At 30.7% G+C, this 18674-nt stretch overlaps 1 protein-coding gene across 1 annotated transcript; it reads left to right on the forward strand.

Moving 5' to 3' along the window:
* The first annotated feature begins 2943 nt into the window (after positions 1-2943).
* Positions 2944-12904, forward strand: LOC110102138 (signal peptidase complex-like protein DTM1). Its single transcript, XM_020830321.2, has 2 exons — positions 2944-3411; positions 12472-12904. Exons 1-2 carry the CDS (start codon positions 3167-3169, stop codon positions 12557-12559), a joined length of 333 nt encoding a protein of 110 aa, XP_020685980.1. The 5' UTR covers positions 2944-3166; the 3' UTR covers positions 12560-12904.
* The last annotated feature ends 5770 nt before the right edge of the window (positions 12905-18674 follow it).

The following is an 18674-nucleotide window of genomic DNA, read 5'->3' on the forward strand; positions in this document are numbered from 1 at the left end:
ACGGAAGGCGAAGCATTTGTCAGCAAGCAGGCGTTTGCACGCTCAAACTGTGGAATCAAACTGCTCGATAAGTTTGTTTTTAGGGGCATAAGTTGATCTCTAGCTCGGCTCAAGTTCGAGCTCGAATTAAATCTAACTTGGGCTCGACTAGACTCGTTTGTATCCCTAGTCCCAACTAAGCTTGAAATTGTTGTACCACATTTAGCATAACCCTCTTTGTAACGGGGAGTTTCACAAATTCATTTACTCTTCCATCCAAAATATTGGATTTTTTCTTAAAGGTTATTAGGAGTATTATATAATTTTTTGTTTTTTTTGACTGCCGAGCAATAATTTTTTTTATAGCCATAACATTCAATAGATTACAAAAGAAAAAGAAAAAAAAACTTATAAATTTCTTAAAAATTAAATTGTAACCAAATAAAAGTATGATAATTATTTTAAAAATAAAACTATGACAAAAATTGCCCATAATAAAATCTCAATTATCAATAAGTCATTATTGTTGGTCATCTCAATAAGTCATGTGTAGCAGCAGTATACAATATTCCAGACTTTGTTTGTCCTTTTGCAAGCCAATAGAGTGATCACCTTCCATCTAAATTTAAAGCTTTAAATATGTAATAATGAAACCCCAATAGGTCAAGTAGGCCAGAGATATCCAAAGAACGCAATACTGAAGGCCTTCTAATACCATCTCCAACCAAAAAATTCGTTTTCCTTTCTAAAATTTAGTAACATTTCAAAATACAGTAATTCATCTTCAATTAAAATCTATTTCTTAACACACAAAAAAAAAAAAAAATAGTCAGTATATAATCTTCTCAATCAAACTCCACACGCGCTAGCCCTTCTCCGCCTCTGCTTTCTCTTTTTCCACCAAAAATGTGTTCGTGAACAGTGCGATGCCAACTGTTCACAAACACGAGAATAGATCGTATTTTATCATTCGATTTGAGCAGCTCACTGACGTCAAACACGAATATGGAGTTGGGTAGGAGATGACCTTGAACTATATTGGTCCAGCAGTCCAGAGCTGGTTGATAGTGAATAGCAAGATAATAAAATAATATTGTAAATAAATTCGTGTATGATTTTTTTTTTTTTCCTATAGGTGCAAGCACTTACATAAATTTGTGTATGATATAAACTAGTTTTATTGCATTTTAGGTAAAAGATATTTAATCTTAGAAGTAATTTATTTTATTTTAGTCATATCAGTGTTACACAATTAGTAATTATTTATTTTATTTTCAAGTACTTTATTTTCAATATTTTGTTTGCTAATATGATTATTCATTAAACATCATTATTGCCCTTTTCAAACAATTTCAAAGAATATTCCCATTCATATGAATATTTAAATATTAAATATATAAATGTAATGATATTGTTAATACAATTTAAATTAAAATATTATATAAATATAAATTAAATTTCAAAGAAGTAATCAGATTGTTGCAATTTTTTTTTTTTGAAATAATCTAACATAATATCTCTCATATTTTTGTAGTTGAGAGCCCTAATAAAAATATTGACGATTTTCAATGCAGAGAAATTATTCTGTGCGGACATCGAATGGAGAGAACTGTTCGGTTTTGTCTCTGTGAACGGTAAAAGCGCATTAGTGAATAGTAAAAGCACAATCCACTAGGCTTTTACTGTCCACAAAGACAAATTAGACGGTTCTCTCTGTCAAATATCCACACAGAATAATTTCTCCGTATTGTACGCAATGAAATGGTCACATGAGATGAGTACAACAAAATATGTACTCATTTTTACATAGAGGATAACCTTGTTGTACTCTTTTTTTTTTCCAAAAAAAAAAAAGTACAACAATGATACCACATTGATTGCGAATTAATTGTAACAAACTATTCTTTTAATTAACACCCCCTTTTTAAAAAATCATATTAAAAAAAATCTCCAATCTTGAAATACCTTTAACACTAATAATTATTTTAAGGTTCTCTGAAAGGACATAGCATTTGGAATTTATCTGTTTTTTTTAAGAAGGAAGTGTGTAAGCCAAAGTGTTTTGGGGTTTTAGGTCTTTCAGATCTTAATGCCCATACAATTGTTCTTTAATTTGGAGGATTTTAAAATGGCATTATCTTCTATCTGATTGGGTTAAGCATAAATACACTTCTTTATGAAAACCTCCCTTGCATAAGGCTTCTGTTATAGGAAATTTTTATGTTATATTGCAAGGAATATTAAGTATAATATTTCATTTTAATATTAATTCTAACAACACCCTTTTCTTCTATTAGGACCCTTGGTGTGGAGGTAAGACTTTACATGATACTTATATTAGTATTTGCTCTTCTTGGCATTTAGTTCCTATAAAGGATTTTATTAGTAATGACAATTGATCTATGCCAGACAATTTACATGCCTTGGTTTCCTCTACTATTTCTCAAATTCCTATACATGACTCTGGTTCATGTATTGCCTTGAATGAGATGCTTTCTCTTTCTTTTTAGAAGTTTCATATGCCTTTTTATAATAGATTTTTTTTAGGTAGAATGTTATTCATATATTTAGTGCTTATGTATGCTTTAATTTTTCTTATGCGTAAATGACTTTGCTCAAGGGTTTAAAAACTATTGATATTCTTTTTAAAATAATTTTTTTGGGGGTAAATCTGAAGAAACATATAATCATTTTTTTAAAATTATTTCAGAATTAATTCCTAATTTGAAGTACTTATTAAGACCTACTCTTATTCAAGTTTATGACTTTATCTGCATTAGATTTGGCTAAAGCTTCGTTTGGGACGATTTTTTTATTGCTTTCTAAAACAGAATTTTAGTATAATTTTTTTTTATTTTTGTATTAAAATTACATTTTAAAAAGTAATAAAAAACACGTCGCAAACAAAGCTAAGACTGCTAAAAGCTTGCTTTTGCTTGCTTATTCCCGACGTGACTAATATTTATTCGGGGCAGTTAACCGTTTGTCCCGATGACAGAGACCCCGCCGGGACAGGCAGGTAAGCAGCTTTGAAGAGAAAGGAAAGCGACTCTTCTCAACCCTAATGGGAAGAAACATGCACCCGCAAGCTTTTAGCGCTCTATTCGCGCCCTTCGCTATTTTGATGTCTACCTGGGTCAACTGATTCTTGTGCTAGGGTTGCGGGTTAAGGTTCCGACGGGGTGACATGGACAATGATGCGGCGCTCCGCACCTCCTTGGTGGCGCTTGCGGCGCTAATGGCAGTGGTCGGTCTTTGTTCCTTCTCGCTGAAGAAGGTGCTTGCTACCTACGCTTATGGCATCCTCGGCATCGCCGTTCTGTTGTTGCCAGATTGGGAGTTTTTTGATCGAGATTTCTCCCAGTGGTTCACTCCCATGACAGTGCCTCCAGGGCCCGGCGCAAATCGGATTGTTAGGTCCGGAGCCGGAAGGTTTGATTTCAATCTTCAACATCACTTCTTTTCTATTAAAGTTTTGGACTTTTCTGTACCATTTTAAAAAGTAGTTTTCTATATCTTTGGCTTGCCCTCTGCTGTTAAGAATAATTGGAACGATCGGAGCCTTCATGCATTCAACTTGTGAGTTGATTTGAGCTCCATTCTGAGCTCAAAATCTGATTCACTTTGATTTTAAGTTTATCCCCTTCTATATTATACATTCATCTAAAATAAGGGTCTATGTTTATTTACAAAACTCTTGCATGGTATATTGTTATCATCGTATATCTAGGGATTCATTAAGGATATGTATACAAGAGCTATTAATTGTGTTCAAGCGCAAGGTGATTTGACCTAGTATTTTCCTATTTCAGTTGGATTAAATCAAGAATCAGTTTTAAGCCCATATCTTTTTTGCTTTAGTCATGGATGTTCTTACTGGACAATTGCAAGAGGATGCACCATGGTGTATGTTTTTTGTTAATTATATTCTTCTTGTTGATAAGACTTGAGAGGGAATTTTTGGAAAACTTGAAAAATGGAGGTCAACCTTAGAGTCTAAATATATATTTTTTTTAATATATCTAAAACCAAATACATTGAGCATAGTTTTAGTAGTAATAGATCTAGTGGGGGGATTATGACTTTGGGCCAACAAGTCATTAAAAAGAATACGCATTTTAGATATCTTGGATCTATTATTCAAAATGATGGTGAAATAGATGAGGATATTATTAGTAGAATTCAAGTTGGATGGTTGAAGTGGAAGAATGCATTTGACCTGTTGAGTGATAGAAATGTACCCTTCAAACTTAAGGGAAAATTCTATATGATGGTGAAACTTGTAATGCTTTATGGTACAGAATGTTGGTCATTAAAAGAGAAGCAAAAAATTAAGTTAAGTGCTACAGAGATGACGATGCTTAGATTGATGAGTACCTTTTACACTTAGAGACAAAATGCAAAATGAGTATATATGTGACAAGATTGGAGTAGCTCCAGTAGCAGTTAAGATTATAGAGAATCGCCTTAGATGGTTTAGTCACATAAAACATTAGCTTTCCGATGTACCGACTAGGAGTTTAGATGTATTAGATGCAGCCTATATTAACAAAGGTAGAGGTAGACCTAAAAAGAATTGTTTATAAATATTAGAAATGACTTTTTTTTATTAGATTTAAACGAAAATTATGAGAAAAAAGATTCATTTAGTTTGCCACATGCAATAGTGGGATAAAGGTTGATGTTGTTATTGTTATTATAGAGTATCTAGGGATTTAACCCAAATCATCCAAATTTGCATATGGTATTTCAGTTTGTTGTGCCTCCAAGGATTGGATACCATGATATGAAAAGTATCCTGGGCAGTTTACTTTTGTAACTCATAATAGGGAGGAGTTTATATATTATTGAAGAAATTATGTTCCATGAGTCCATACAAAATTTGGTCTTCTCATTTGAAACCTTTATCATGGGATCTATGGTCGAAAAGGTTTGGTCATGGTATTCATATGGTTTTTAATTCCCATTCCACACAATGATTTTTCAATTTGACATTTATTAAGACCTTTGGTCAATTTTCATTCAAAACTTGTTTTGAATATATAAATTATAAAGAAACAATATTCATATTCTTGTATTATTGAACAATTTCATCTTTGAAGTAGATTCAATAATTAAAAAAAAAAAAAGAATTTTTCAATTTGATTGAGTATTGGGGAGAAAGAATTTAGTTTGAAGTATGAAATTCAAATGAAATTAGAATTTTTTTTTTTTTTAATTCTTGAGGAAGTTCATATCTTACTAAGTTGTTCACCCATAATGATTCAGAACAATATTGTTATAGTAGATATATGATTTGCATTAAATATAAATACAAGAAGTTGAGTAGGTGTATTTGTTCGAGTGGATAGAAATATGAAGTATGGAATGAGCATATTTTCTGGTGATATTCATTTTTTTAGTGGGGGTAAAATATCTTGGTATAGTGGCATTTTGATAATGCCTAGAATGAAAAAAAAAAAATCTTAAGGATAACAAAAACTAAAAAAAATAGATATATTTCCAACAGATTAAACCTCCTAAAAGTTTTTTTTTGTTCCAATTGTAGTCACATATGAAATAATTAATAGGACAAATTTAGTAACACTTTTTTTTTTCATGATCTTCTGCAAGAAAATGATAATGTCCAATTTTGAATTGTTAGTCATATATTTTATGACATGGCAAGCTAATTTGATGATTATCTCTCATAAGTATTCAATTAGTTTGGTCTTGCATACTATTGAATTGGAACCATGGTTCTATAAAAGAATAGTTCATGTTTATTTTTCTTTAAAATAAGGGCAAATGACCTGTTTCGTGATTTCATTTTAATGAAGTTACTAAAATATATCAAGGATCATTGAATTTTAATGAAGTTCCAAGAAAAGTGCTATGGAGAGTTTTTTGAAAGAAAAGAGTTAGTAACGCATATATTCAAATCATTAAAGATATGTATGTAGGAGCTATTACTTGTGTTATTCAAACACAAGGTGGTTTGACCAAGTATTTTCCTATTTCGATTGGATTACATCAAGGATCAGCCTTAAGCTCATATCTATTTTCCTTAGTCATGGATGTTCTCACTAGACATTTGCAAGAAGATGTACCTTGGTGCATGCTTTTTGCTGATGATATTCTTCTTGTTGATAAGACTAACGATGGAGTTGAAGATAAACTTGAATTATGGAGGTCAACCTTAGAGTCTAAAGGTTTCACTTGAGTAGATCTAAAATTGAATATATTGAGTGTAATTTTGATAGTAATAGACCTAGTGAGGGGATTGTGACTTTGGACGATCAAGTCATTAATAAGAGTACACATTTTAGATATCTTTGATCTATTTAGAGTGATGGTGAAATAGATGGGGATATTATGAGCATTATTCAAGTTGGATGGTTGAAGTGGAGTAATGCATCGGGCTTTTGCGTGATAAAAAAATCCCCCCTCAAACTTAAGGAAAAATTCTATAAGATGGTGGTGAGACTTGCAATGCTTTATGGTGCCGAATGTTGGCTATTAAGAGAAGTATAATATTAAGTAAAGTGTTGCAAAGATGATGATGCTTAGGTGGATGGGTAGCTTTACCCTTAGAGATAGGATACAAAATGAGCATATACGTGAAAAGGTTGAAGTAGCGCCAGTGGAAGACAAGATTAGAGAGGTAGCATACGCAGATAATTTCCTGATATTAAATTATCAATTACTTTAAGTTATTTAATAGCTTCGATATATTTGATGTATTTAGTTTCGTATAGAGTGATAGCTTCAGATTCTAGTTTGAATTTTGGTTCCAATATGATCCCTTGCTTAAACCTAGCTTCAGATTCATATTTATACTCTAATTGAAATTTGTGTTCAAATACATGAATAAATTTTAATGTAGACTCTAATAAATATTTTAAAGTAGGTTTTTTTGTGCAAATTCAAATTTAGCACATTTAGATGCAGAATCATTGTTAAATGTAAATATTTTCTGTATCCAATGCATATTTTAAAAAATATTCATGAGTTATGAAATTTTCAAAGTGATCAAATTTGACCATACATGCTACTATTGTCAATGTGTATATAACAGACTTTAGCTAAGATCGATGTAGAAGATTATTTTTCGAAAATACTAAGCAAAACATGAGGATGATTCTAGTATTTCTCAAACTTTTAAAGCTTTTTAGTAAGCCTAATTTATTATTTTTAGGAGATATGTACCTTAATTTGTGATTAATACCTAGCCTGATACCTTTAATGATAACGTTATAAAAAAACCTTATGAGAATATTCAAATGCACTATACTTACATTATTTCATTTATTAAGTTGATCATGCAATTGATTTTTACCAATCAGGATTGATAAATATTATTCTTTAAGTTTATGATTTATTTAATTCAAAGTAGGGTTTACTTCATTTACGACACAATGTGAAAATAATAGATGAGATTCTATTGGTTTCATTTCAACAAATTCTATTTTTTTTATATCAAACATATTTTATCTTTTAAAAAATTAATCTAGCTTATTTGTTACCAAAGGATAATATCTTTCAGCAACTTCAGGAATATTTTTTATAACTCCATAATAATGTTTATATTGAAATTGTACATTCATAATTACACCTTTAATATGCTAATTGAAATTGATATTATGTTTACATTTAGATTATATTGTGATACAATATTAAGCGCTGATTTCAAATATGCTGTAAGATATTTAAAGAGTTCGTATTTCTAATGTAAATCTAACCTGCAATGCCTAAAACATTTCCAAAACATTGCAAAATTCATAGGAAACTTACTAATAGCCACAACGATGACAACGTTAACGTTGATGTTATAGACTTAGGCTTCATTTGGGATGGCTTTCTTACTGCTTCTTAAAGCAGCTTTTTAGTACTAAAATTAATGTTTTTCTACTAAAAAGCTTCTTTAAGAAGCTGAGAAAAAACTATCCAAAATGAAGCCTTAATGGGCAGCTAGTGAAGAATAACTGACATAACTCCTGCACATTGGAGGACTTGTGCATGCTGGAGGATTCGGGTGCTTCTTATAAATATCACTCACATCAAGTTGTATAGAATTATTGCCTGCTTTTGTTTGGAAAAAATATTGTTTTGCTTATGTGGTTCTTGTTTATTCTGCTTATTATATTTTTTTAATGTCATTTTACTTCGGAGTTTATCAGAAAATTATGTAGAATTGTCCTCAACCCCCATAATTTTTCATTGAGAAAATCGACTCTTTTTTAAAATTGTTGCCTCTGCATAATATCAAAAAAATATCAAATAAAAAATATATATACGCAGATAAATCAAATAAAAAAATATCAAATATAATATAAATCAACTTAGATGAAAATCTAATAGCTTCTAGCATAAACAATTTGTTGCCAAAGGATAATATCTTTCAGCAACTTCAGGAATATTTTTTATAACTCCATAATAATGTTTATATTGAAATTGTATATTCATAATTACACCTTTATTATGCTAATTGAAATTGATATTATGTTTACATTTAGATTATATTTTGATACAATATTAAGCGCTGATTTCAAATATGCTGTAACATATTTAAAGAGTTCGTATTTCTAATGTAAATCTAACCTGCAATGCCTAAAACATTTCCAAAACATTGCAAAATTCATAGGAAACTTACTAATAGCCACAACGATGACAACGTTAACGTTGTTGTTATAGACTTAGGATTTGTTTGGGACGGTTTTCTTACTGCTTCTTAAAGCAGTTTTTTAGTACTAAAATTAATGTTTTTCTACTAGAAAGCTGCTTTAAGAAGCTGAGAAAAAGCTATCCCAAACGAAGTCTTAATGGGCAGCTGGTGAATAATAACTGACATAACTCCTGCACATTGGAGGACTTGTGCCTGCTGGAGGATTCGGGTGCTTCTTATAAATATCTCTCACATCAAGTTGTATAGAAGTATTGCCTGCTTTTGTTTGGCAAAAATAATGTTTTGCTTATGTGGTTCTTGTTTATTCTGCTTATTATATTTTTTTTAATGTCATTTTACTTCGGAGTTTATCAGAAAATTATGTAGAATGGTCCTCAACCCCCCATAATTTTTCATTGAGAAAATTGACTTTTTTTAAAATTGTTGACCTCTGCATAATATCAAAAAAATATCAAATAAAAAATATATATACACAGATAAATCAAATAAAAAAAATATCAAATATAATATAAATCAACTTAGATGAAAATCTTATAGCTTCTAGTATAAACAATTTCTTGGAATTGAGGATTAAAAAAGCTATGCATGTGCCTTGAAATTTACTTTTTTTTTAAAAAAAAAAAATTAGATTGTATCAAATTTATTTAAAAGCAATCGCGCGCAAACTAATAATAAAATTTAGAAGAAAATATTAGAAGAGGAATTTATCAAAAAAAAAGTCTTTGGCTTATACAAGAAGATAACTTATTCCATAACTCTTTGAGTCTCTCATTTTATCAAGGAAATTTTCAGAAATATAAAGAGTTACATCTTTTCTAGAGATGTTCATTTTTCTGGAGAGGTGGATAAAATATCTAGGCACAGTGGCGTTTTGATACCACCAGGAATGGAAAAAAAGAATTCTAAAGGATCAAAAAAATTGAAAAATTGGATCTATGTCCAACGAATTACACCTACCAAAAAAAAGTATTTTGTTTTGGTTCACATCTAGTTGGAAATTTTATTCAATAAAAAATATTAAGTTTTATAGATGTTTCAAGCCTCTATTTATGATCGTAAAGTCCCTAAGAATTTCATTAAGAAAGATAATTATTAAAGCTTGATAATAGTGGAAAGAACATCATAATGGTTTGATAATAAGGTTGTGAATCACAGATAGTGAATAATAGAAATCACCAATGGTGGTACCAAGTGCCCCTCAAACTATTGGCGGAGGTTAACTTTAGACAACCAATGGGATAGAGGATCAAATGTGAACTACTGAACTCCACCGCTAAATGCCGTAGGGGATTTTATTAGCCACTAAATAGAGCTTCGAGGAATTCTAGAAAGCCATAGGCAAAAAGTAATCTTAAAGGGGCTGGTGAGAAAGGGGGGGGAGTGCTCCCTTCCAAAAAATAAAATTTTTAATAGATTCCTTAAATATTTTATTATGTGCAATGCAAATATTAAGTTATTACATCCAATGCCTTCGGTTCTTCAATTCCTTTTTCACCAAATTCTTACCATCAATTGCAAAATGATTGACCCTATTTTCATTAGCTCTCTCACTTCAACCTCCATAAGTTGACTCCCATTTTCCACCTTGCTTCTCATTTTGCTCGAAGTAAAAAAAATTACCCTTCATCCGGCTTCTGTCTTTCCGACCCTTTACGATATAGGCTCAAGGATTGGAAGTAATTGAGAAATCCAAAAAATGAGAAAATATGGTATTCGGGAGAATGGAAGAAGATTGAGAAGCTTTTCCCAGATGTAGCTGTCTTTTTTTTTCTTTTTCTTTTTTTCCTTTTTTTCCAGAAATAACTGAGTAATATAGCTTTGTAATGATTTAATAGATTAGTTTGAGCTTATTATAAAGGGCTAATTTTTCTTAATATAAGCAAGTTTTTTTACGATTTATTTTCCATGCTTTGTTTTTTCTACCAAGATTACATTATGCTGTAAACTATTCCATGATTAAGAGATAATTCTTTTGCATTCTTGCTGTAATTTTATTATAAAAGTGTGGAATTTATTTAATTTACTTGTTTATGAATTTGGAGTTACATGTCTTATTGATCATCTTAAGGGTAATGTTGCTAATTAGGTATTAGATTTATATGGCTTTGTTCCCTTTAATTGGTTATTTTTTTCTCTTCAGGTTAGTTAACTATTTATTTTCTTATTGTATTTAATATGAGGAAAGAAAATATTAATTTATTTTTATTGGAAAATATTTTCAAGAAATGCTGATGTCTCTCATAGATAAACTTTAATATATCGTGTGCAAGAAAAAAAAAAGAAAAAGATAAACCTTCAAGTTCCATGAAAACTCTTCTTCCAGATTAAACCTGTACATCTTCTAGTTGATAAAGTTTGACGCGTTTTCGTCAATGAAGGATCATAACAGCTCATTCCTCTATATTCTCCAAATATAGTTTATAATAATGGTCATTGATTTTGTCAATGAAGTTTATTTCCTTACCTGTTTCCTTGAGAAATTATCTAACCACAAAGGACAAAATGCTTTTATAGTTGAAGGATTTGGGTCATGGAGTACAGTTAATCAAAGAAATAATTGACCAGCTTAGGCTTATTTAGGCTTTGTTTGGGATGGCTTTCTTATTGCTTCTTAAAGCAGTTTTTTAGTACAAAAATTTTAACTTTTGTACTAGAAAGTTGCTTTAAGAAGCAATAAGAAAGTCGTCCCAAACGAAGCCTTATTCTAAGCTGGTTTGGCTAATTCATTCGACTTAAATGCCCATTTGTGCTCCTATTTGGCCAGTTCAAGAATCTGCATACCTTGTTCGATTTCTTTAGGCTATTTTGCTTTCTGGTTGAACCAATTAGGACATTAGTTCAATAGAAGTGACAAATTGGGCTTTGTTTCAACCTCTCATCGGTGCTTTGGGAACACTTTAAAGATTGCTGTTGAGCAGATAGGATTTTTTGTCAGATCCAGCAGTTTCCATCCAACACGATACCTTATCTCTCTATATGGTTTGTTAATCAGCTATTAAAAGTGATTTCCCGATTTGATTGTTTGATGTAAAGGGAAAGAGACAAAAGCAGCCTCCCTCCCCTTATATTCTTAAGGAATTCTCCTACTTAATTGTCTTATTTATGGAGGATGGTAATCGTTGTCCATTTGTGAGGTGCAGGGAAGTTGATACTTATGGCATCTGTGGGCTATATTGACATTATCAAGCAAATTATTTCGATCATACATCAACAAAATACCGGGTCGCCACCAAAAATTTTTTTTTTCTTCCATTGCAGCCATCTGTGGACCCCTATAACCAACCCAAATGGGTACATCCACATTCTTTTACTTCCTATTAATTATATGATGAAGACATCCCGCCTTCTTAAGTCTCAAATTATTAGCTCAACAATTGGAAAAATGGAATCATCTCTGAGGACTTTTCACCTCTATTCAGCCATTTAACATCTAAATTAGACTTTGTTTGGGACAACTTTCTTACTGCTTCTTAAAGCAGTTTTTTAGTACCCTAAAAAGCTGCTTTAAGAAGCAGTAAGAAAGTTGTCCCAAATGAAGCCTTAGATAAATGAATCATTGCTACAATTTCTTACAAATTAGGATGAAGTTCATGCTTTCTTTTTCTCTTTGCCAGCGTTCAAATCCAACACTTTCTTTGCTAGCGTTCAAATCCAACACTTGCTTAGGCATGTAACATAAATATAAGCTGCATAATTTATGACATTGCTTGCTCATTCATCTTATTTGGCTTCTTGCGGAGAATAGTTGTCTCATTGATTTGCCCATATTATATTTTAAGTGATATAAACGCACATATTATAATAATCGTTATTTTTCCTCTGGGCAGGTTCAAGTTTTACCCTTTGAGGGTTGCAGTGCTTTCTGCAATCTATTGCTTTGGTCTGTACAAGTGGTGGATGTTCGTATCAAGCTGAGGAGAAATTATTCTGTGGAATCTGGATGAGAAGAATTGTCCGAACTATGAGTGTAATACATACTGTGTATACAGTGTGTACACATACATGTGCGGATGCTTATTCCCATCCAGACTCTGAACAGAATAATTTCTCCAAGCTAAGCTGCTTTGACTGCTTTTTCTTAGTTTTATTTCATCGCCATTATTCTGCAACTTACGATGTTCTATTGCCTTTAAAAGGAAATTATATAACAAATCTTGCCTTGTGAATATAATTTTCACTGTTCTATCTTTTGACTTAATTGATGACTAGTGTTTAATGTCGTCATTATGGTAATACAGCAATTGATGCTCTTCTCCAGAATTGACACACATACTTTTTTTGGCTCCAAGTCATTGGATGATATTTCTGGGCTTTGATTAAAAGTTTTCGTGGGATTAATGTGAGCGTCATTATCACTAATTCCTTGCATGCTTATTCTATAGCTCTCATCATTGCCAAGTGCCAGGTAGCTATTATATTTGGTTCCACGTATAAGTATCAAAGGGTAATGTTCCCTTTCTAGGAAATATATATTTTAATTATGATTATATTATTATTAATGGAAATGTATATATATAACTTATTTATTTGAAAGTAAAGGGAGCACTTAGTTAACCAAGTTTGTAAAAATTGGATCAACTCATATTGATCTTATTCCAAAGGTTAACTCAGGGCCATTCAAGCCAATATCAATTTTACTCAGGCTTAGCTATAAGTTTTAATGTGATTTGATTTCAATTCGAGATAGACTTAGCTTGTTAAATTTGATTTAAGATTGGTTTGACGTAAATAAAAAAATAATTTTTTTATCTACTAGCTTGTATGCATTTTGATTTAGTAAGTTGATTAAGGGTCTCTTTGAGATGGTTGTCGCATTTTTGGAATTTTTTTTTTTAGAATGGGGTATCTATCTGCTGCCATTCCCGTAGAGGAGGTGCTTGGTGGAGTAATTAATCCCTCGGCGGGTCTAGTGACAACCAACCCTACAGGTGCCAGACTACGCACTTATTTTCTCCTCACCTAAGGAGTCATGCCGCTTGAGAGAGGAATCGAACATTGGTTGAGGGGTTATCAATCACGCTCGCCCACCAACCTAACAAAGCCCGGTTGTAAAGCAGTTGAATACTTAAAATTTATAAAACTATGAGATATATTAAATTCCTTTGGCGGAAATAAGCTCGTCATAAACATTCTTTTGGCGGAAAAAAATCTGCAAGAAATATTTCCGGCAGGTTTACTGGTGGAAAATAGAAAAATGATGTGTCGTTTTTTAGTCATTAGTTCAGGCATATTATTCGCCGGAATTTTCGGCGGCAATTTACCGCCGGTAAAAAAAAGTTTTCATGTGGTGAGTATACCATATTGAATTGGATTATGATAGAATAGGGGAACTTCAACTCCATCATTTATCATGTATTCAATTTATATCATTCAGAAAAAAAGTTCCCTTCAAACATTTAGGATTTATTAGAAAGATGTTTAGTTATATTTTTTCACATACATAGAGCCAGTAAACATGAAGGAGTCACCCAAAGAATTTCATATAATACTTATTTGATATTACCCTATCTAATTAAGCTTTAGTAACTTTATTACTCTATGAAGGATTATTTTCACAATTCATTAGGTTGATACATTCTAAGGGACTTATACACTTAACCATAAGAAATCTAATATCCTGACTATTTATATCATGCCTAGTAGAGAAAAGAAAGGGACTCTCTTGGTCACTTCAAGATTTCATTTGGGACATTTTTTTATTGCTTATTGAAATAGTTTATTAGTACAAACTTTTTACTAAAAAGTTGTTTTAAAAAGCAACAAGAAAGCCATCCCAAACGAGCATATTATTTAGATATATATGATAGCAATGAAAGAAAAATTAGTTATTATTTAAAAAAAAAGGCCTATTATACCTACTAAGGCTTTGTTTGGGACAGTTTTCTTGTTGCTTTCTAAGACAATGTTTTAGTATACAAATTTTTTGAATTAGAAAATTTTGTACTAAAAAGTCATTTTTGAAAGCAATAAAGAAGCTGTTTCAAACATAGCCTTGGCAATGCCTAAAAAGATGGTGCTTATTGTATCTAGCAGGCAATGCAAAGAGAAAGGCTTACTATACTTATGTGGGGATGACTAGAGATATTTTAATACTTTAAAATAAGAGTTATTATTTTAAAAAAATTTTCTTAAATTTATTTATTTATTATGAGTTTAACTTCCCTATTTTATAAAATATTTCATATTTTTATGCTTCAAAATATTTATTTTTCACTTTAAATATTATAGAATATAAAAGTATATTTAATATTTAAGAAAATTATTTTTGTATTAAATTTAATATATTTATATTTTTTAATTTATATTTATTCAGATATGATTTTGTTGAACTATTTTGGTTAAAATGTATTTGTTAAATATTTTTATGTCATTAATTTTCTCATGCTCATTACATAACTAATTAGGAAACTGAGGTGGTATGATCACAACTGTTAGCTATGGATACAACAAGTATACAACTCATATAATAATAACTAGAGATTACCTCAAAAGGTAAATCCAAGTTATTTGGTGAATGTATGTTAATCAATGATTATGTTTGACATGAAAAGAGACCATTTATTGTAATATATAGTATGCATGGTGAATTGATGATAGTGGTTGTTGATCTTTGATCAAGTAATTGTGACTTTTTCGTACTAGATTTTTTTATATATATATATATGAAGATGAAGCATTGTTAGTTATTTATCATATGACTAGTTCTACGTTAGTGATATCATAAACCCTAGATTAAATTATTAAGAAGTCAACTTAAAACTTAGAACATTAGCTATAACATTGATAATTTTAATGGTAATTTTTTCTTCAAATCCTTATAGATTCGATTGATTCAATTATCAAAATCTACACCCTACATAATAGCCCTAGATTCTATTTCCATGAGGTATGTGTGCCAAACCATTTACATAGAAGAATCAAGCTTAGGGGTTTAAATTTATGTAGATTATGGAGAGCTTGGGGATTGACTGCGGATCAAATCAAGTTTAGAATCCCACCTTAGTACATTTTCATGGTCTTAAAATTTTAGCAAGGTTACTTTATCTGAATAAACATGTGGTCATTTTGGGGTTTCTACATACTTTAGGTTTGATTACATTAATTGGGGCTAAGTGATGGATCAAATTTATTGGGCTTGCTTAAACTCGATTAAGTTTCCTAGGCCACACTACTCTCAATTTTGGTTCAGGATGTTATCGGATTATGTTAAGTTGACTGGACACTAGGTTAATCCCTAATATACAATGAATTGAGTTCAATTAAGAAATATTTAAGTCCTCTAAGTCAATTAGGCTAATAAAGTAATTATGTTCTTTACAAGGAGATTCAGGGTAATCTATGTAAAGCAGAAGTCATGACATACTAGTAGAGTAGGGTTAATTTAGTTCTTCACTAATTTAGGATAAGTTTAAGTCTTACTATATTAGGAGATTGAGGTAAGTAAAAGTCTTACTCTATCAGCGTGAGTCTAGTTCTTAATAGATTAGGAGATTAGGGTTAATTTAGGTAGTAGGTATTACTATATTAGAGAAATTTTATGTCTTATTAGACTAGCATTATTAATTTACAGTTCACCAAAGAATAAATAAGTTCCATCTTACAAATAATTATAGGTTACACACTAGGTGTTTTAGTGGGTAAGGAATTCATTTAATCAAATTAGCTAGCAAAAACTATGATAAGATCTTTCTTGAGGGAAAAGAGAGGTTAACAATAACATTTACATCTATCTGTACATCCAAAAATAGTGACCTTGAAGTAGATCAATCTCAATGTCTTTTGCTTCTTAAATTCTTTAAAACCAACAACACATGTAGGTACAATAAGGACATGAAATAGTCCCTCAAAATCCACCTTAAATTTTTGTGCATGAAAAGGTAAGCAATATACATGCTTGAAGTTTAATAATAATTATAGCAATGAACTACCTCTTGTATATGTATCAAAGTATGTTTATGCATCATGGATAACCATTCACAACCTTGCATGAATTCATGCATGTATTTGACACGAATGATAGTTCATGTTAGGTTGACTTTATATCTCATCCATGTAGATCTCATCTCATGTTTAATAGTAAGCATGACAAGAAGATATTTAAACATGTATATCACTTAAAACATGTAAAGAGACATAATAATATGAATCGAAACTAATATGAATAAATACATCAATATAATGTTTGTCATTGTAGTTTATAGTGCTAAGTAAAAATTGGTTATCATATTCATTCATCATCCACTTTGCATTACTATTGAATTCATTTTTCCAGGATCATATTCAAAAGGGTCATCATGCCCATAATTGTATCCATTCTTAAGCCTTCCTTTAGGTACTAGGGTCCATATCTGCTCTATCTCTATTTATCATTAAGGCCAGCCTCCTTTGTTTACTTTATCTCTATTTATCATTAAGGTAAGCCTACCAAATTACATATGTAGAGTTGTGCAATTCAATCAACTCATGGGTATCCTTTTTTACACAATCTTTTTATCATATGCAAGCAATTATTTTCATTTATATAACATAACCATCCATACATCATAAAAATTATATGAAATATCATGGTTTAATAAACAATACAAGAATATGGACATAAAAAAAATCATATGGAGATCATGAAATTATTTTATCATATGCAGTTGCTTGCATGAGATGTATGAATAATCAATTGAGATCGTATTTTTACATAAAATATGTAGGATGGCATGTAAAGTATCACAAAGTGTGTAGAGATGCAACTTGTCAAAAAGCCCATGATTTGAACAACATGCATGTAATGTAGCATGCCTCACATAAAACATTACAGAACATGATCATTAAATTGCATTTCATTATACACAGTCCTATATAAAGTAAAGAGACCATCATACAACATTAGATATCATAAACATGCTTTACTTGTCAAAATTTGGCGAAGTTACACAAAATCACATAATGGGACAATGCCAAGATTTAAATAATAAAATTAATCATTTTGCTATCAGTTGGGGTGTAAGTGATCCAACCTTGAGCAAGCTTGTTATATGTTCATTTTTAACTTGTTGAATTTTTATTTATTTAAAATTGGCTCGTGCTTGAGATTGTTCGTGAATATTATATTTGTGTTTGACTAGTTGTATATTAAGCTAAGCATGAACCAACTTTAAGGAAATTCAAATAAATAATGAGCCTAACATGACAAATTCATTTTTGGACAGTCTTCGTTGCTTAATTTGACTTTAATCGAAATAATATGAAAGCATGAGAAAATGCATGCGGATCAAAATCACAAATTTTTGGGATAAATAATTAAAACTATCTTCCCTACTAGAATGGCTCCTAAAATAAACTCCATGACCTTCTTTTCTCTCTAGTCCATTTCACTATTTTCCCTCTAAAATGTTGGCTATAATAGAAAGAATGAAAAAGCTTTTAAAAAGAAGCTAAGGGTATTTTAGGAAGAAAAGAGAAAATAAGTGCACAAAGAAGAAAAATTCAATAAAAAGGTGATGCACATTTTAATAAAATGCTTGAAAAACAAAATTCATAAAATGCTTCAACTAGTGTGAACATCATGATGAAAAACATTGCACAAAAGGAATCAATCAACTTTAGACAATGGAATCATACAAGTCAATATTAATCCTAAAAAATATAATAATAATCAAGTTATGTACATTTTAGTACAATGCTAACAAAATTTGAAAATTTTTGCATACAATATAGTTCATTGAATATATATTTAAATATTTCAAGAATTTAAATACACATAAACAAATAATAATTTCATACCACAATTAATATGATCATCAAACTTATTAGAAGTTTGGAGAGATTTGACAAGCTCCCGAAGGTATCATATATATGGAGAAGAATCACAGATAATCTGATAAATCTGCTGTCGACCCGTAAGTCTGTCGTTGTGCTTGAGATTGTTCGTGAATATTATATTTTTGAGTCAGATTTACGGATGGCCGGCGACGACAGATTTACGGGATTTGATAGAAGATGCTCGTAAACGAAGGGTCGACAGCAGATTTATCAGATT

This window comes from Dendrobium catenatum, unplaced genomic scaffold, assembly GCF_001605985.2.
Source record: "Dendrobium catenatum unplaced genomic scaffold, ASM160598v2 fragScaff_scaffold_211, whole genome shotgun sequence".
Classification (NCBI taxonomy): Eukaryota; Viridiplantae; Streptophyta; class Magnoliopsida; order Asparagales; family Orchidaceae; genus Dendrobium; species Dendrobium catenatum.